We start from the raw sequence: 18,559 nt of genomic DNA on the forward strand, positions 1-18,559 counted from the left end.
TATAGATGTTCCAAATGTTTTCTACAAATATTTTGTATTTTTTGTGTTCTTATCTTTCTTTCATTTTTATTTTTTAATTATTGACGTCATGGATTGACCCATTTGACCTAGATGGATGATCTTACCCACAACCTAGACAAAAGGACAATTTCATTTTTTGTTCAATTTTGAAAATAAAAAGTGATTTATATTGTTAAAAGTGTTGGATATAGATCTAATAACATACTTTATTGGTGAGAAAATATCTTAAATATATTATTTAATGAGAGAGAATAGACGTTAGTACTTCAAATATACGACTTAATGAGAGGGATTTGAATGACATCATTGGTCAATCCATTTGACCCAACCCATGACCCAAAAAAGAAAATAGTTTGGTTTTTAAATTTTCTCTACTTTTTTTATTTTTGTGATTCTTTTTAATTTCTATTTTTAAAATTTTATTATTTGACTATGACATCATTTCATTTCTAGGTTGATTTTAGATTTGATGTTCCATTTTCATCATTAATAAAAATACTTCTTATATTTTATACTTATTTTGTTTAGTATGATGAATATATAATATTAGAGATATGCCCAATTATTTTTGTTTTTTCTATATTTTATATTTTATTTATTTTAATTTATTATTATTATTATTATTATTATTATTATGGCATTGCTGATTAACTCATTTAACCCCAAATGGTTGAATTGCTTATCCACCACCGAGAGGTAAGAAAATGGTTTTGTGTTCAAATTACTTTTAAAAATATTTATTTTCATACTATTAAAATTAATGTTGTGGATTTAATTAGTATAATTTAATGATGAGAAAAATATATTTCAAATATAGGATTTAATGAGAGAATATGACTTAGATATGAGATTTAATGAGAGAGAAGAGAATAGGAAAATAGTTTTATTTCTAATTGGTTTTAAATTTTATATTCCATTTCCATAATTAATAAAAATATTTCTTATTAATCATAATTATTATTGTTTAATATGTTGAATATATGATATTAAAAATGTTCCTAAATTTTCTTTAATTTCTATATTTTTTTTGAATTTTTATCTATTTTTGAATTTTTTATTATTCAATTGTGGAAACATGAGTTGGCCCATTTAACCCAAAATGGTTTAACTTCTTACCACCACCTAGATAAAAACATTATTTTTTCCATGTAGTATAAGTTTTTATTTTATTGGAATTATTAATTTATTATGTATGGATTTAATTAGTGAAATTTAGTGATGAGAATAAATAAAAATGCTTTAAATATATGATTGAATAAGGGTGAATGGGAGTTAATACCTTAAAAGTGGGATTTAATGATTGAATTGAATTCATTGAATAATAGTATTTAATTTACATTTTTTACCCTCACAATAAAGGGATCATGTTTCAAAAAATGAGGTATTTTAGTCAGAAAAAAATCCAAAAATTTTAGAGACTATTAGTAATTTTTATAGTACTAGTAATTATGCACATGCTTTGCACGTGACAATTAAAAATTTAATATATATGGCTGAAATATTAAAAATGGTGCTATAAACGGGATACAACATTAAAAATATGGTATCATGTCAAAAGAATAACATAACATGAATAAAAGTCTTAAAGAAAAAAGAAATGTACACAAGAGTCTTAGCATGCCTTTAATCTCAACAAATTGCCCAACTTTGATGATAAAACCTTAAATTATCTAAAGAAATGCACATATACAAGGGGAGAGGAACCAATTTGTTTGCTTTTTTTTGAGGATTTACACAAGAGTTGATTAGTTGCTTCCAAATAGAAAATTTTACTTTTGGAGGAATGAGACCATGTTAAAGAGCTTTGAATAGGGAAGGGTTAGAATTGGGGCTTGGGTGAAAGGTTCTATAAAAACATGTAGGTGAACCATCAAATTGGCATGAAACAATCTCACTTGATAATTTATTCTTAGTTAAGATATTCAACACAAATTTTATATGGGCTCAACAAACCCAAGAAACTCTGTTCACTTGAGTGGATCACTTTCATTGATCATGGCAACATCTGTCCTTAGGGAGGACCGTTATGTTTATAAAGAAACTCTCAAGGGATAAGAAATTTATCATGGGCAATGGGTATCCAAGGTATTTGTTGTTGTTTCTGGTGTGTTTAAGGGGATGTGGTTAATTGCTGCCTAAAGAAAGGTGAGGGAGATTTTGCTTTTGCTCTATCATTCTCAATGCCTTAGTAGTAGTAGTGGTACTTGGGTGAATGGGATCTATTTTACAAAGGAGACAAGTTAAAGAAACCCCAAAACCCAAAAATAGTTACTAATGAAGCAACGAATAATCAGCTTCAATTTACTGGTTAGCTTTATAAGGAAAAGTGTTGGAAGGTATATTGGACAGTAAAATTGAGTGAAGAAGTATTGTTATGTCTTTAGGTCAAAATGAGATTTTAAGTGTGTTCAACACTATCCAAAAGTCTTTATTTATTTAGCATCTATACATTAAGCAGATAATTCTGCTTGCACATTCAAAACCTACTTTCTCTAGAATCTTAGTATCAAATTTAAGCATAGGATATATGGAACAACCCATATTCATAGACCAAAGGTAGCAATAATAAAGGATAAGTCTTTTGAGATTACATGATAGATTACAATGAAAATTGTATTAAATCACTACAATTTTGTAAGAGCTATTTTAAAATGCTCAACGATGAGTTTAGGGGTGGATATTGGATAGTGGATTGCTTCCACCTTTCCTCAGATCTACCCCTGAGTTGTTTATAGGTAATAGGGAACTTATTTTACTCTTTCTTGGATTCACTTCAGTTTTATGTAGACCTAGCAATTGGGTTGGGTGGGTCAGGTTAGGATTGGGTCAAGACACCTCAGGTCAATTTTGGGTTGGTCAGCAAATGCCAAACCCTAATCCTAAATGTTTGGGTTAGGGTTGACCCATGGGTCAATTTGGACCATTCCTAAAAATAACTAAAATTTAAAAAAACAAAAAAAAAATCATGAAAATGTTGGTTTCTTCTCTTTTCACTTTCAATGTGGGTTGGGTTGGGCTTCACTTTTATGGGGTTGGGTTGCATTGACAACGTGGGTTTCACCTAGACTTATTTATATGGGTACCTCCCTAGAATATAAGACACTCACTTAGGCAGAACTTAAGTGCACATGCAAAAAAATTAGTAAGATATATATATGGGAGCAATCTAGAAGTATTAGGAACTTTATTATAATGTGAATTGATAAAGAAAAGAAAATGGGTGGATTCAATTTTATGAGCAAGCTCATAAAAAAAGAAAAAAAAGAAAACACACTTATTCCAAATTGATCGTAGTTTAGAAAAAATTGCATGACAACTTATAATTGACCATTTACATGTCTATAAGGAGATAGGTTATAGAGCAGACTTCAAATCATACATGGGATGATCAACCAATATGATGCAGCCTCTACTTTGATTGCTTTAATTTCTATTGTAATTGGTGTTGGTTAAGATTTAGAAATATGGACTTTGCATTTTCAGTCAAAAATTTATGAAGAGATTTTAAGGTTGAAAAATATTTTGGGTGTCTTATTTTTAGAATCTAGTGGTTGAGTTGAAAGGCTTGTACACATATGGAACGTTGGGATGCAGTGTATGCTCTAGATTTGTACTTGGGTAAATTAATGAAGAAAGAATTTGAATTGAAGTTACAACTTTCCTTGGAGACTTGAGGTAGTTGTATCGATTTAGTTTCAGGAAATGTTCAATTACTCTGTTTAGTATTTAGTATTTACTGCCAAAGTGCTAAGTTCCAACAATGTTATTGAAGCTTGTTAGTGGACCGGGCAAGGAACTTAAGCAGTGTAGCATCTTTTCAAAGTGCTAAGTTCCAACAATAAGGTGGCTCCCTCTATACTTTGTTTTATTTATTTATTTTCATACTTGCACTTTTCTTTTCTTTTTCCTTTTAATGAACTTTTGCTTAGCTATTCATTCAAGATGAAAGAAAATAGTGGTTTGAATTGGGACTACATCTCTGTGATTTTATTTTTTTATCAGCTTTTTATATTAACTTCATAAAACAAGGTTTCCCTTTCCTAGCTATAAAATGTAATGCCAATTCTTTTGACACAATTAATTTTAGTTGTTTATTTGTTGTATGTTGTAGATTTTGCATTTATGTGGTTTAGGATTTACCCTATATGTTACACCAAAATGTATTGATACTTTCTATTTTTCCTCACTTTTATTTGGTTTATCTTATTTTACCCCGCTTGGTGATTACATAAGATTTATGGTGTTTATGTCATGCTTGTCATTAGATTATTTCCTATGCAGGGGTTTGTTATTTTCCATGCTCTGTATTATGTAAAAGCAGTCAATTAACAGTCGTTGCATATAAAGGATCTTTACATATCTTTATTGTTTCTTAGGTCCATTGCAATTTGCAAATCCTTCTAATCCACCAATATTTATCTATACTTGTTTATGGATGGTTTAATGTATGTGATTGATATTTGAAAATTCTATTTTTTTGTTTAGGGATCTGTATCAAATTCATGCACTTGTACACTTTCGTCCTTTTTATATGGGCTTTATCTCTTTCTCTGTTTATTGATTTGTAAATGTTTTATTGATCTGTATCAAATTTATGCACTTCCTTTACTTGTTCATTTTCTTTTTGTGTGGACTTCATGTTTCTCCAGGAGTCACTACATTTATTCTTTAGTTTTCACCGTTGATTTTTTCTCTCCTATTTCCTATTCTTCTTCTTCCTCTCCTTCTCTCTCTCACACTTTATTTTTTTCATTACTCCCCAGTTTTTTCACTGCAAACCCGACCAGACCATAGCAAGGTAAGTTTTATTTTTAATTGATTTGTTTTCATTTCTGAGTTAATGCTAGCCGATTCATGATCCCTTAAATTAGAGGATGAAACAGATTTTGTTTTGCAATTTGGCAAGTTAAATTCCTTTTCTCATTTTTCTACTTTCGAGAGGTAAAATCTCTGAAAATTTCGCTCGTTCTATTTAATAGGCTGAACTATATAGAGCTCAAAAGCTAGTTTCCTCTTCTCTTTCTCTCCTATCTTCTTCTCTCTTTTTTCCTTCTATTTTCTGCTATTATTCTAATCAAATTATACCATATTTATAGCCATTAGTTGCTTACCTTCTTTGATGAGATGTCCTGATGCCCATGGACCTGAAACATTTGAAGAGAGCCATTATATGAGAAGTTCATCTTTCTCGAAGAAGGAAAAATTATATAAACTGGGATATAGTATATATAATAGGGCTTTGACTGTATTGGTTAGAATAGGGATGGCATATGGGTGCATTCAGGCTTAAAATAGAGAGAGCAGGTACAAGCATTTCAAAGCTGCTGCTTATGGAGGTATAGAAGCTATGGTTTGTAAAGAAAAATCTAGGCATTCGATGAAAAAACAGTGGTATCTGGTAGGTGCCATGTTTGAGGATGGCTGCTGCTAAAATTCAAGAAAACATGAGGGTGATTTTATGTATATTAATTTTCTTTTCCAAATTTTAGAGCTAAAAATGTGATACTATAATCATGCCATTTTCACTTGTACAGCCTTATGGTTTACTATTCCAATGGTGGATCCTAGTAATCTGTATATATGTAATATGTGGTAAGTTACAGGGTACCAGGTTGAAGTATATTGAATTATGGGGGCACCAAAATCACAACCTCATCTTAACCTCGTTAGCTCATAGTTGGGGACTTGTGCTTTTGGTCAATTGTCACATATATTAGAGCACTTATCTTCTTCCAACACTCCAAAGAAGTTGAGTTGTTCTAAAGGCGGACCAAACATCTGGAAGAGGAATAGAGAGATGACACAGAACAGATAGCACTCCACTGGGGATGCTTTTCAAATTTCAACTAACTTGTCTTTCCTTGACATAGGGAGAGAGATTGATTTATGGAGAGAGGGTACTTTGTTTCCTAGAAAAGAAATCTGAGAAATTCCACTAGTTTGTGCCTTAGATATGCAGCCTTGAATTAGTCAAATGCTGTTAATCAAGAGTTGAAGTTAGAGTTGCAATATTTCTATGAGAATATGAACTTGGATGGATTGCTTGTCAGTCAATGTAAGAGGTTTGTTTGGATGGTTTTAGTTGTTAGAAGGAAGAAATGAGCAAGTGTCCAAGATGAAGCTTTGTAGGTCAGCATTGACTTTATGGGGTGATTGTCTATATATATTTTTTATCCAGCCAGAAAATTCATCTAAACTTTATGGGGTGATTGTCCAGGATTTAGCAATGTGAATGCCAGATTTCTTTTTTCTTTCTCACCAATAGATAGTTCTTATGTTTATGGAAAGCAGCTTATGTATGAATCCAATATTTGTGTAAATTAGCGATTGCTAATACTAATCCTAAAAATTAGATAATCATCACATCCCCACCAGTCTTTGAGAGCAGACTCGTAAGAGAAATGCAACATTGTTTGAAAAGTACAAACAGATGGAGGAGGTGATAGAACTCACAAAGATAAGAGTGGTGAATTGGGATTTAGTGACAACAAAATTTAAAGATTTACCTTTTAATAATTGATTAGAGACTGGTAAACAGTGGTGGGTTTCCAAAGAAGTAAACAGGTAAGAGTGTTGCAATGGAGTCCACCAGGTAAAAATCTTACCAATCAAGAAGCAAAAAAAAAAAAAAAAAAAAATCTGATCAATCAGGATTTGTGAAACACACTAGAGAGCAATGGAAGCAAATTGAACATTGATTCCATCTTACCTGATTAGGTTATAATGAATAAATTATTAAATACATAAGAAAACTAAGATTTTTATGTTAATTTATAATGCACTTGATGTAGGACAAAATTCACAATGAAATGTGGGCCTAATGTGTACGGACAATATCAATTCAGATCTAAAACAAATCTGTAGAGTAATAATTATTAAATACACAAACAATGGAAGGTAATTGAACATTGATTCCATCTTACCTGATTAGGTTATAATGAATAAATTATTAAATACATAAGCAAACTAAGATTTTTATGTTTAGTTGTTATTTTTTCTTTCAGGTTTTTCATCTGCTTTGAGACTGTTATCTGTTTCTCTTTATTTTGCTTGTTTTTTTTTTTTTTTTTTCCAGAAAAGCAGTGAATTGTGCTTTTTATCCCATGTTTTCTTCAATTTCTTTATATAATTATATCTTGTCTTTTCAGAGTCTCCAAAATACCAAGTCCCATCAGTGAAGGAAGGGAAAGATGGCCAGAAATTGCCTTCCAATCCTGAAGAGGTTGAGGACCTACGACGTGATTTTGCTGCAAATCCACTGATTGCATTCTCTTACAATGAACTAAAGATAATAACAGAGAATTTTAGGCCAGATCATGTGTTGGGTGGAGGAGGATTTGGAAGTGTTTATAAAGGATACGTTTCTGAGGATTTAAGTAAGGGGCTTCAGCCCCTTCAAGTAGTAGTCAAGGTTCATGATGGGGATAATAGTTTTCAGGGCCACACAGAATGGATGATACTTTTGTCTTTGGAGATTATTTCTCTATTTTTCTCTACTATTCTTTGGAGATTATTTCTCTTTCAGTTCTGCTAAGAACTTGGTAGGTTTGTAGGTAGAGGTTATATTTCTAGGACAACTCTCTCATCCAAATTTGGTTAAACTCATTGGATACTATTGTAATTTCTGCATTTTCCCTGAAAACTTTTTATGTTTTTCTATTTTTTTTTTGCAAAATTTCTCGTATTTTCATGCATTTTTCTGAAATTTATGCAAAATTATTGTAATTTCTGCAATTTCTGATTTTCATGCAATTTTCTGAAATTTCCTACAAAAATTCTGTAATTTCTATAATTTTATGCAAAATTGTTGTACTTTCTGCATTTTCCTGCAATTTTTGCAATTTCTACAAAATTCCTGATATTTTCATGCATTTTCTGTAAAATTGTTGTAATTTCTGCACTTTCCTGCAAATTTTCTCTATTTTTTTTTTTTATTTTTCTACAAAATTTCTAGTATTTTCATGCATTTTCTGATTTTTGTTTTTGCAAAATTGTTGCAATTTCTGCATTTTCTTGCAAAATGTTTACTTATTTTGCAAGTTCTGCAAATTTCATTTATTTTTCATGCATTTTCTGAAATTTGTACAAATTATTGTAATTTTTGCATTTTACTGCAATTTTTGGAATCCAATTCCGATTTCAGTCTGAACCAAACAACCAAGTGAAATAGACCATTCCGATTCTGATTCCAAGGGAATCCGATTCCAATTCCAATTCCAATCACGAATCAAACGGGCCCTAGATATATAATAACATGAGAAATAAAAATGGGGAAGAAAAAGGAAAAAAAGAAGGATAAGATGAAATGCAAAAGAATTCTCCTTGATTAGATTTTGTTGATTGAGATTTGTGTGAGATACTCCTACAGTAGTGCAAAATCCCATCGTACACATTCTGGTTGCTTCCATATGGTTTCCTCTCAAGAAATGAAAAAAATTCTAATCACTCCTCAGAGGGGGAGTCAAATAGTGCCCGTTTTTTTATGATAATAATCCAAGAGGTTGATAAACACCAGACCCATCCATGATCAACATAACCAATGGCATTTAGGAAGCTTCCAATGAAGGCATTATCAATAGTCAATCTCTTCAAACGAACAAAGCCCTCTCAATCTCCCATTCTATCAAGGACAAAACAAAAGTTCACTTCATCTAGCCTGCCCAACTCCAGAAACTTGATCCCGTGTTCCACCGTGAATCCCAGTAAATAACAACTGACTCAGCGATTTTATAAAAAGATGAAAATGAATAAGCATTGAAAATCCATGCTTATTCAAAGGTAGAACACAACAGACAACACCCCCAAGAAGTTAAACGTTACCCCTCTCCATTTTCTTTAACTGATCGTTTCTTAGCCAAAACCGAAAAATCATCATCCAAACTAACCTCAATTGCATGCATCAATTATTATGAAAGCATTTTGTTTCTTGGCCAAAAACGAGAAGACGTCGTCCAAACCAAAAGCCAATTAATTATATTAGTTCATTAGTCATTCTTCACCTGTATTAATTCATTAATAATTACTGTGGAAGAATTTTATCAAATTACGATAACATGCACGCCCTCCAAAGACATCAAGATGTAAGGGTAAAAGATGGATCAATTCTTGTAACCTCCCATATATTATATTTATCTTAGAAAACAAAATGGGTAGATCTCTATGATACCGTAAAGACAAAGTACGGAAGAGCTGTGGATTCCGCACCTGATTGTACTGATTGATTGGATAATTTGGATTATTAGTCGAATCCAAACAAAATAACAACAAATAGTTCAGTTCAGCCACGGTCCAAATGTACCATCATCCGGAGCTAAAACCGGTTCGGGCATTTTGAACACCGATACATGGCGTTGGATACTTGGGTTGGGACCCACTCGGCTCCTCCATCTTTGAATTCGGAAGAAAAGACAAGTTATTGGCACGGGCGTATTCGGCTCTTCAACGCGGAGGCGGACCCCCGGGATTAAGCAACGCGGAGATCCTTCTTTGTGTTTTTCGGGTCCCACCATACCACAATCTTTTCTTTTCGGTAAACAGGGTCCCACCATTCAGCGATAGCGAAGTTACGCTCAACGCTCGAATTCTTCTTCATTTTTCAGATCAAATCTGCGCCCCACAAACGCCCACACACCGAACGTCCGCCACCTGTCCATTCACACGTAATCAGCATTCCCGCGTACGGGGCTAATGGGAAGGCCGTTAACTTGTCCCGTTAGCCCCAAATCCTCATTTCTACATTCCCGCCCCCTCAACCGATCCCCTTGAACTGGCCGTCCCCTGACCCCGTTCTTCTCCCCTCCAACCGAGTTCTCCTTCTCCGGCACCGGCAACCACTCCGGTGAGGTTCACCTTGACCAGGTATCTGCAAAATTCAGCGCTTTGTCTACTCCCTACCAAGCACGGCGCTGCCGGAATGTCCACTTTCTACTTCTCCGGAATTGCTCTACTCTCCGGGATGGCATATATCTTCCGGTCGTGGCGCGCTCCCTATGTTGCCTCCTCCGTCCCCTCTATCCTCTACCTAGTTGCAGTGATCCCCTTCATCTCTGAGTCACCTCGCTGGTATCTTGTTCGAGGCAAGGTGGACCATGCCATGAAGATCAAAATCCGACGTTTGTTATTTTTTCCCTAAATTATTATTTTTTATCAAAAATTTAATTCAGAAAAAAACGAAAAAAATCTAAATTAATTTTTGGAGTTTTATAGTCCGGTCCACCCCAGAAATCTGAGGTGGAAGGCGGGAGTCTTCTCGCCCAGTCGCTCTCGCAGGTGTTGTTGCTGCTCTGAGCTTCCGTCCCTTTGACTTCAGATATTTATTATTTAAGTTTGGGAAACTGTCCAAAATTCACCGTCATTTTCTATGAATTCTCTTAAATCCATCATTAATTTTTTAAAACATCCAAACGTTAGAACCCCGTTAAAGTTGAATGGCCCAAGTTATCCATATCAACTTAAATGCATATTTTATGACTAAACTGCCCCTGAATAATGAATCAGCAGCCCGTTAAATATTTATTTCAATGGAAATGTCCTCAAACGCCTAATCCTATTTCATATATAAGATTTGTCACTGAGAATCAACCCAGAGTGCATTTTCACCATGGTTAACAAAACTTTCTTTCTCAAAGATGCAGTAGAGATGCGGTGGCTTGGACAGCATTTAGGCTATTCAAAGCAAATGACATTTGAAAGGGATGCCGTATGCTGGAATGCGATGATGATTGGTGGCAGAGGGGAGGGGAGCCATGGCCCCCCATATGCCTTGAAATTCCCTATAATAGTCATTTAAATTTCACATATATTTTGGCGTTTCTACCCAATGTTTTCTATCTCTTGGCCCTCTATCCAAGCTTTCACCCCACCAATAAAAAATCCTACCTCCGCCCCAGATTGTAGGGTTTATTATGCGGGGTGAGATTGCTGCTGCAAGAGAGTTGTTTGTTGTGTGTTGCATTGCATTGATGCCAAACATTCTCAAGCCTTATTCAATTCAACAAAATACCAAAGAAGTGCTTCCGTTCCATCTCATCTCAATTTGTCTAAGCTGTTTTTGATGCTCAAACACCAAGAAATAAGAACCTTTAATGGAGAGAGATATCAAGTTGAAATATGTTTACATTTATTGGAAACATCTATCTTTCTGTTCATAATCCAAATACATACATTTACTGTTCTCATCAAATCGACTCCCATCTCACATACCTAATCGTATGCCGACTCAGCCACAGCTGATATATGACCGTGTGGAAGGCATCGTTCGGCTGCGGGGACGATTTCCAAACAAAATGCTGACTCGCCACCATGGCTAGATTCTTCATTCTCTCGTATCTATCTCTCTTGCACAGTTGCACGTGCGATACAGTTGCTTCTTCATCCCCTCAACCCCTCCTCCCGCCCCCACAAACACCGTGATCTCCGACCATCTCAGCACGTCCATGAACGGAAGATCCAGAATTGGACTCTCCGTAATCACCACCGGCACGCAACCGAATTGCAACGCGTCTCCGATTCCTGAAATATTTCCTCCGTAGAAAAACAAGCAGAACTTACTGCTCCATAGCCTCTCCGCATACAACGCGGGATCAGACGGCTCGGATTCGACTAGGAACTGGGATCGCCACACAATTCGTTCGAGAACGTCGATTCAAACTTCCCATTTCGATCCCCGCTGCCGTTTAGGTTTAAGTAGCCCAGGTACTTGGCAGTTCCATTGCCGGGCTGCGCGTGAAGATGTTGGTCGTTGAGGTGAGGAAAGCTGACATCTTTGTGAGGGATGAACCTACCTTCGGCTGTCGGAAAACACGAGATTTCTACGGAGTTTCTTCGACGATGTTCATGTTGGAGTTCAGGAGAGAATCGTGGAAGAGCGATTCGACTGTGGTACGAAAGGGCAGGGGCTTCTCTGGAGATGGAAAGAGAGAGAGAGGGCAGAGTCGGAGTGAGAGAAATAAAGGGAAATAATGATGGCGTTAAACTATAAGATAGAAAACAAAAATTTTAGCGGCAGAATAAGGGTAAAATAGTAAATTAACTGTCCATTTGAACGTTGGGTTTTGGACAATTTCCCTTTAAGTTTTACGGGGTGGTGACTGCTGAGGCCTGAGAATCGATTAAAAACTTGGTATCAAACTATGAATCATATATAGCAATAAATATTTTCTCCTACTCCTCTATTCCTCTTTCTCTGTTGCTTTAATTAAATAATAATATTTAAGTATTTAAGTGCAGACAATTCAAGTCAGATCGCTGCTCCTCCTCTTCTTCTTCTTCTTTCTGTTTCCCTCTCATCAAAACCCGCAAGTAAACCTTAAAATTCTATGCCCGTCTCCCCTTTTTATCTGGATTTTGCAGAGATAATTCTTCTTCTTTGCCTGCCTCTGGATTCCTAAGCTCAGAACACTATTCCTCTTTGAATCTTCAGTATTTCTTTTTGTAGAACTGAACGGTATTCCTTAAACTTCAATTTCAAGACCTAACACTTTCTTTTTCACAAGCCTTTTTCTCTATTTTTCTTTGTACATCTTGGGATCTCTTTCGGGCACAAGATCCTAGAAGCCTGCGATTCTCCTTTCAAAGGCCTATTCTGTGTAAAGTATACGTATCTGTTCGTGTTATTCCTATCAAAGCTCAAAGAAATCCTTTAGAACATCCCTGTAACTTTTTTCCCCCTCCTCTTTAATGTATTCTCTTTTATCATTTGTATTATTTCTCTCCTTTTTGCTGCTGTTCCTCAATACAGCTTTTTCGGACCCTCGAGCTACACAGGCTGCCCTAGTATGCACCAATAGAACCGCTGCAACGCCCGATCGCCAGACCTTTATTGCCAATTTCTTAGCGGCCATGGATTCCGTTACCCCACAAATTGCTTCGCAGAGATATGCGAGAACTGTTGAGGGGACTGGAAACAATACGGTATATGCATTCGGTGAATGCATGAAGGATCTCTCACAGAACGACTGTAATCTCTGCTTTGCTCAGTGTAAGACCCAGGTCCTCAGGTGCCTTCCGTTTCAAAAAGGAACTCGAGGTGGCAAAATTTTCTACGACGGGTGTTACCTGAGGTACGACGACTACGAATTCTTCGGTGAAGCTTTGAGCCCAGCAGACAGGACTGTTTGTGGGACTACAGGTTTTGGTGGAAAAAGGACGGCCTTCAGGGTGAATGCTCTTGAGCTTGTGAAGAATTTGAGTGCTGAAGCACCAAGAAATGATGGATTTTTTGTGGGTTCCGTGGATCGAGGGAACTCCACCGTTTACGGATTGGCACAGTGCTGGGAGTATTTGAATGCCAGTTCTTGTAGGAGTTGTTTGCAAAGTGCTGTCTCCGAAATCGATTCTTGCCTCCCTAATGTAGAAGGGAGAGCATTGAACGCTGGCTGTTACCTGAGGTATTCAACAGACAAATTTTATAACAATTCAGGGACTGATGCGGTTGGAGGAGATGGAGGTGAGTTGGTTTTTGTTTAATGTTTCATGTGCTTTGATTACATAAGCCTTGTCTTTAATTTTGGGGATCTATCAAACCTAGTAGAATTTATTATTTATATGTTCGTTTAGTTATTTCTTTTGGGTACTTGGTGGCTGGTTCAATTCATGGGGAGTTCTTAGTTTTCTTTCTCTCTTTTTTCCCACTATAAGAGTTCTGCTACTTGTTTCTAATTGAGATTTTGTAGGGTGCATTGGAATTTTCTCCCCTTCCATCATATGGGTTCTAGGGATGTTTGATTGTCAATAGCTTTTAATCGTTGTTATGAAAGATTCTGAGTTTACTATCCTCTGTCTTTAGGGTTTTTTTTTTTAATAGAACTTCTGTGCATTATAGTATTTCTGGATCTCTAAAGTTGATAGTGATGAAATGCGCTTTTTCCATCTATTAATATTTGTGGAAGAGATCTGTGATATTGTGGCATAAAATGCCATACAGATAATTGCTATACAAGAAGTCCTTGCGGCTTAGCTGTTTTATTCAATGATTTTTTTCAATACCACCTTACTTGTGGTAATGATTGTATTGGGTTTACTTCATCTTCTTCTAGATTGAACCACTTCATGAAGAAAAAGTTGATATGATCTACGTTGGACGGAATTCCAATTTCGCAAAATCCTATCATTTGAATTTTGAATTAAGTTGTTCGTAAGTTATTAATAAAAGTCCAACTCTTCTTTCTTGTTACAAGAATTCTATTATGGCTGAGCTTGTTTCCAACATAGCCACTTCTAAAATAGAATCTAAGTTTTGAACACTTGAGTTATCTTTGATCTTTGAAGTGAAACCTCAACTAATCTGCATTTGTGTTCCTTAAATTCTACCTGATATATACACCAATTCTTGTAGTAGATCATCTAATGACAAAATTTTATGGTGATTGTAATTAGGAGTGCGCCATTTGGCCACTATTCTGGCTGTAGTTTCTTCTGTTCTGGCAGTTGTGATGGTTGTTGCAACAGTTATTTTCTTTGGGAAGAGGAAACTTGCAAGGAGTAGGAGAGGTACCACCCTTTGCTTCATATTTTAAAGGTTCCTTTCCTTTTGTTATAGTTTGGAATCCAAATTACATTGATCTTTCATCTGTTTCAGAGAGGAAGCAACTTGGTGCTCTGGTGACTGTTGTAAATAAATCTGAGCTTAACTTCAAATATGAGATTCTTGAAAGGGCCACAAACTATTTTAGCAATTCCAACAAACTGGGTGAAGGAGGATCTGGTTCTGTGTACAAAGTAATTCTGAATTATCCAATTTTCTTCACAGGGAGTTGGTTTTGAATATGCTTTTGACTTAAGGTATTGTCAAACAGGGTATTTTGCCTGATGGGAAGGCTGTTGCTGTAAAGAGACTTTTCTTTAATACAAGACAGTGGGTGGATCAGTTCTTTAATGAAGTGAATTTGATCAGCACTGTACATCACAAAAATCTTGTAAAGCTGTTAGGCTGCAGTATCACTGGTCCGGAGAGTCTTCTTGTTTATGAATATGTTCCTAACCATAGCCTTGCTCAATACCTGTTTGGTATTATTCTCCCAGCAAATCTGTTTTTTTTTTTTTTTTCAGTTAATTATAACTTTATCCTCCTTTTTGAATTGGAACCTATTTGTCTAATGCAGATAAGAGAAATGCTCATCAGCTAACCTGGGATATGAGATATAGTATAATTGTAGGAACAGCTGAGGGTTTGGCTTATCTTCATGAGGAATCAAGGTTGAGGATTATACATAGGGACATCAAATTAAGCAATATATTGCTGGATGAGAACTTCATGGCCAAGATTGCAGATTTTGGACTTGCTAGACTATTCCCTGAAGATAAGACACATATCAGCACTGCCATTGCGGGAACGCTGTAAGTGTATACATTTTATCTTTAATTTGGAGTAGGTTGTTCTCTCTCATATAAAGTGGGAACCACATCATCTTGCTTCCTACTTCACTCCCAAGCAAATAGTCCTCCTCCTACCTCCATTCTCTTGCATATGAGGTGGGACCACACCATTTCACTTCCTATTTTTACTTTTCACAAACAAACAAGACAAAGTTAAATCTCAATGAAAAATAAACCAGAATTTACGCTCAGCCTACTTCCATGTATTTACATTAGTGCAAATGAAATTTTCACTGCAACTGAACGCAGCCTAAATGATAAAACAAATTAACCTATCTAATGTTGACCCCTTGAAGTGCAATGATCCTAGACAAGCTGCTTTGCTTGACATATATATGTCGGGTTCATGAGGAAGGAGGTCTATTCCCTTTATTGTGCCAGACACATAGTGTAAGTGAGGTGGGGCTTGTTTCATGTATACAACAAATTCTAGTATCTTTTCTTGCCACAAACTTTCTGCTTTTCTTTATTTATTGGAGCTTTTCTTGATAATCTTTTTCAATTCAGAAAATCAAATATAGACTGTATATAAATATTGATTTCCTATTATGAGTAAGTTCTGGTCCAATAGATCTCCATGATCTCAAAAATGGTTATTGCAAAAGGAGTTGTCACTGTATATCTCGCCCATAGGGAGCTCCAAGATAAGATTAGCATAGGGATGGGTTGAACTGGACATATGGCCAATTGAAGTATTTCCTGCGTTGGATGGACATTTGGATTGACTATTTCATCCTTCTATATGTCTGAAATGGGATTGCTAGTGCTATTCAGAAACTGTTCTGTTATTTACCAAGATTTTCACACTTATCCTTTCAAAATTTACATTTGTTAGAGGTTACATGGCCCCTGAGTACATTGTCCGTGGCAAATTAACTGAGAAAGCAGATGTTTATAGTTTTGGTGTGCTTGTAATTGAAGTTGTCTGTGGCAAGAGGATTAGTTCCTTCACTCAGGATTCATACAATATTCTTCAGATGGTAATGCTTTTTATTTATTACACACGTATATATATTTTTTTATGGTGCTCTTTTTTTTTCAAAGAATTGGCTTATTCAACAATCAAGCTCTTGTTCAGGTTTGGAACCTTTATGGCTCAGCTAGACTTTATGAAGCTGTTGATCCATCTCTGGCGAGTAGGTTTCAAAAAGAACAGGCATCTCGGCTACTCCAAATTGGTCTACTTTGCACACAAGCTTCCGCTGAATTGCGGCCATCGATGTCAATGGTGGTGAAAATGCTCACTGATAACCATGACATTCCTAAGCCAACACAGCCACCATTTCTCAATTCTAATAATGTTGGTCCCTCTTCCATTTCACCTGGGGCTTACAATTCTCGTCCAGATTCATACAGTCAATCTTCAGGGAATGATATGACAGAAAGTTGGATTGAACCCAGATGAATCATTTCCCTGTTGAACATAACTAATGAGTTGGACCGATCCCAGATCAACACTTGAATTTAACAGTTAAAAACTCAATCCCGACAACATGCTTCCCAAGATCTGCTAGTCTGCATTCTCACTCAAACCAACTCACTGTGCGAAGAAGCATCACGTTCTGATTCTCCCTCTTTGGGTAATTCTCTGTTGCTTGGTTGACTTCTGAACAGGCCAAACGATTCGTAGCTGAGTGTGCCATGTTCCGAATCAGCTGTATAGAGGATAGTTGAAGCATTTACATTTTTAGGAAAAAGAGGTTCCATTTGAATGTGGAATGTCGCCTTAATTTTTTTTTTCAGATTTTAACCATTTTAAATGACATATCTTAGGTGTAACATGTATGTGTGCTCTGTGAAAAGTCTTCCTGATTTGTATTTTTGAATATTTGGTGTAATCTTTTGGCATTCAATAGTTGTGAACTTGAGATTTTAATGTTATATACATTTTTCTAACCCCAAACATTCTCTCAGCGGAGGAGCCGCTACCATGAAATTTTAATTATTGATATAAAGAAAACCTATGGGGGACTTAGATTAATGTTGTATATATACATAACACTTATCAACTTCAGCAAACAGATGGTGTGCTTAGGCTAGAGGGCAGATATCACAAAATGAGTGCGTGCAGATGCATGTGTACCAAAAGGATTAGAAGAAGGGGTGCTCACGATTCGGCTAACTGAGCCATGGCAATTCTTTTTTGAATTGAATCGGTATTATCAGTTTTTGGAAAACTCAAAACTGAAGCTGAACTGAATTGATTGATCAGTTTGATTATTTGGATTTTATAACATTAGAAACATATGTAATATGAAACATATATATATACACACATTTTTCAGTTCCATTTCATTCATTCGGTTTGATTTATTGGTTTTTGATTATCACCATAATTAGAAGAGGATTTGTTGTATAATGAAATTGCAGTTACAGTTGTTGCCCGATCCCTTAATAACGGTTTGACCAATGTTTTAAAAACCAACTCTGAGGTTAAATTGTTTTTGCATTTGGGTCGTGGGTCACTAGTTTGACTGTCCGAGTCGAATGGGTCAGACCATCCCACTTTGTATAAATATGTTTTAGATATGTTATATGTATTTTTGTATTTAATTTATGTTTTTTAATTCAGCTTTTATTTTTTATTTATAAAAAATATTGAAAATTGTAATTTATGGCTTTCCGAAAATTTGCATGCATTGAATGTGCAACATGCAATCTGGTCACTGGGTTGAATGGATCAATGGTCAAACTGATCGGATTGAATGGTTCTTGACGGACTTAATGGTTTTTAACCATCTGACAGGTCTTGACTGAACCAGACCTAAAATCCTGGCTGGTGATGGTTCAAATGGTTCAACCGACCAGGTCAATGCTGAATTGAAAACACTAGGTTTGACACCATTATAGTTTTTCTTTTCATATATCTTCTTTCCACGGTTTCAGCCTTTTCAGTCTAATATTTGCTCTACTTGCCCAGATGGGGCTACATAGTACATTACTCTTCCACTTTGTAAAGGCCCTAGATGCAATGGTTCCCCAACAGAGGTTAAATTTATTATTAAAAGCTGAAGTTTAAGATAAAACCAAGCAAAATCAGTGTTTTTAACCTGCTATTACCTGATTGATTGAACCGCTTGAATCGCTAATTCGTCTTCCGGTAGAGAGTAGAGACTACTACACTTGATTCAATAATGCTTATTTTAAATGCACAACAAACAAC

The 18,559-nt window shown here is 35.6% G+C and overlaps 1 protein-coding gene across 2 annotated transcripts; it reads left to right on the plus strand.

Moving 5' to 3' along the window:
• The first annotated feature begins 12,115 nt into the window (after positions 1-12,115).
• On the plus strand, positions 12,116-17,277 carry CRK3 (cysteine-rich RLK (RECEPTOR-like protein kinase) 3). 2 transcript variants are annotated; one of them, XM_010252861.3, is made up of 7 exons: positions 12,116-13,468; positions 14,398-14,511; positions 14,600-14,739; positions 14,817-15,027; positions 15,123-15,357; positions 16,232-16,376; positions 16,475-17,277. In XM_010252861.3, the coding sequence occupies exons 1-7, from the start codon at positions 12,700-12,702 to the stop codon at positions 16,799-16,801; spliced, it is 1,941 nt and encodes a 646-aa protein (XP_010251163.1). In that variant the 5' UTR covers positions 12,116-12,699; the 3' UTR covers positions 16,802-17,277. The 2 variants fall into 2 exon arrangements, with proteins under 2 accessions (XP_010251163.1, XP_088757700.1); XM_088901574.1 differs by lacking the exons at positions 16,232-16,376; positions 16,475-17,277 and having other exon boundaries at positions 12,170-13,468; positions 15,123-15,494.
• The last annotated feature ends 1,282 nt before the right edge of the window (positions 17,278-18,559 follow it).

This window comes from Nelumbo nucifera, chromosome 3 (assembly GCF_055504915.1).
Source record: "Nelumbo nucifera cultivar China Antique chromosome 3, China Antique-T2T, whole genome shotgun sequence".
Classification (NCBI taxonomy): Eukaryota; Viridiplantae; Streptophyta; class Magnoliopsida; order Proteales; family Nelumbonaceae; genus Nelumbo; species Nelumbo nucifera.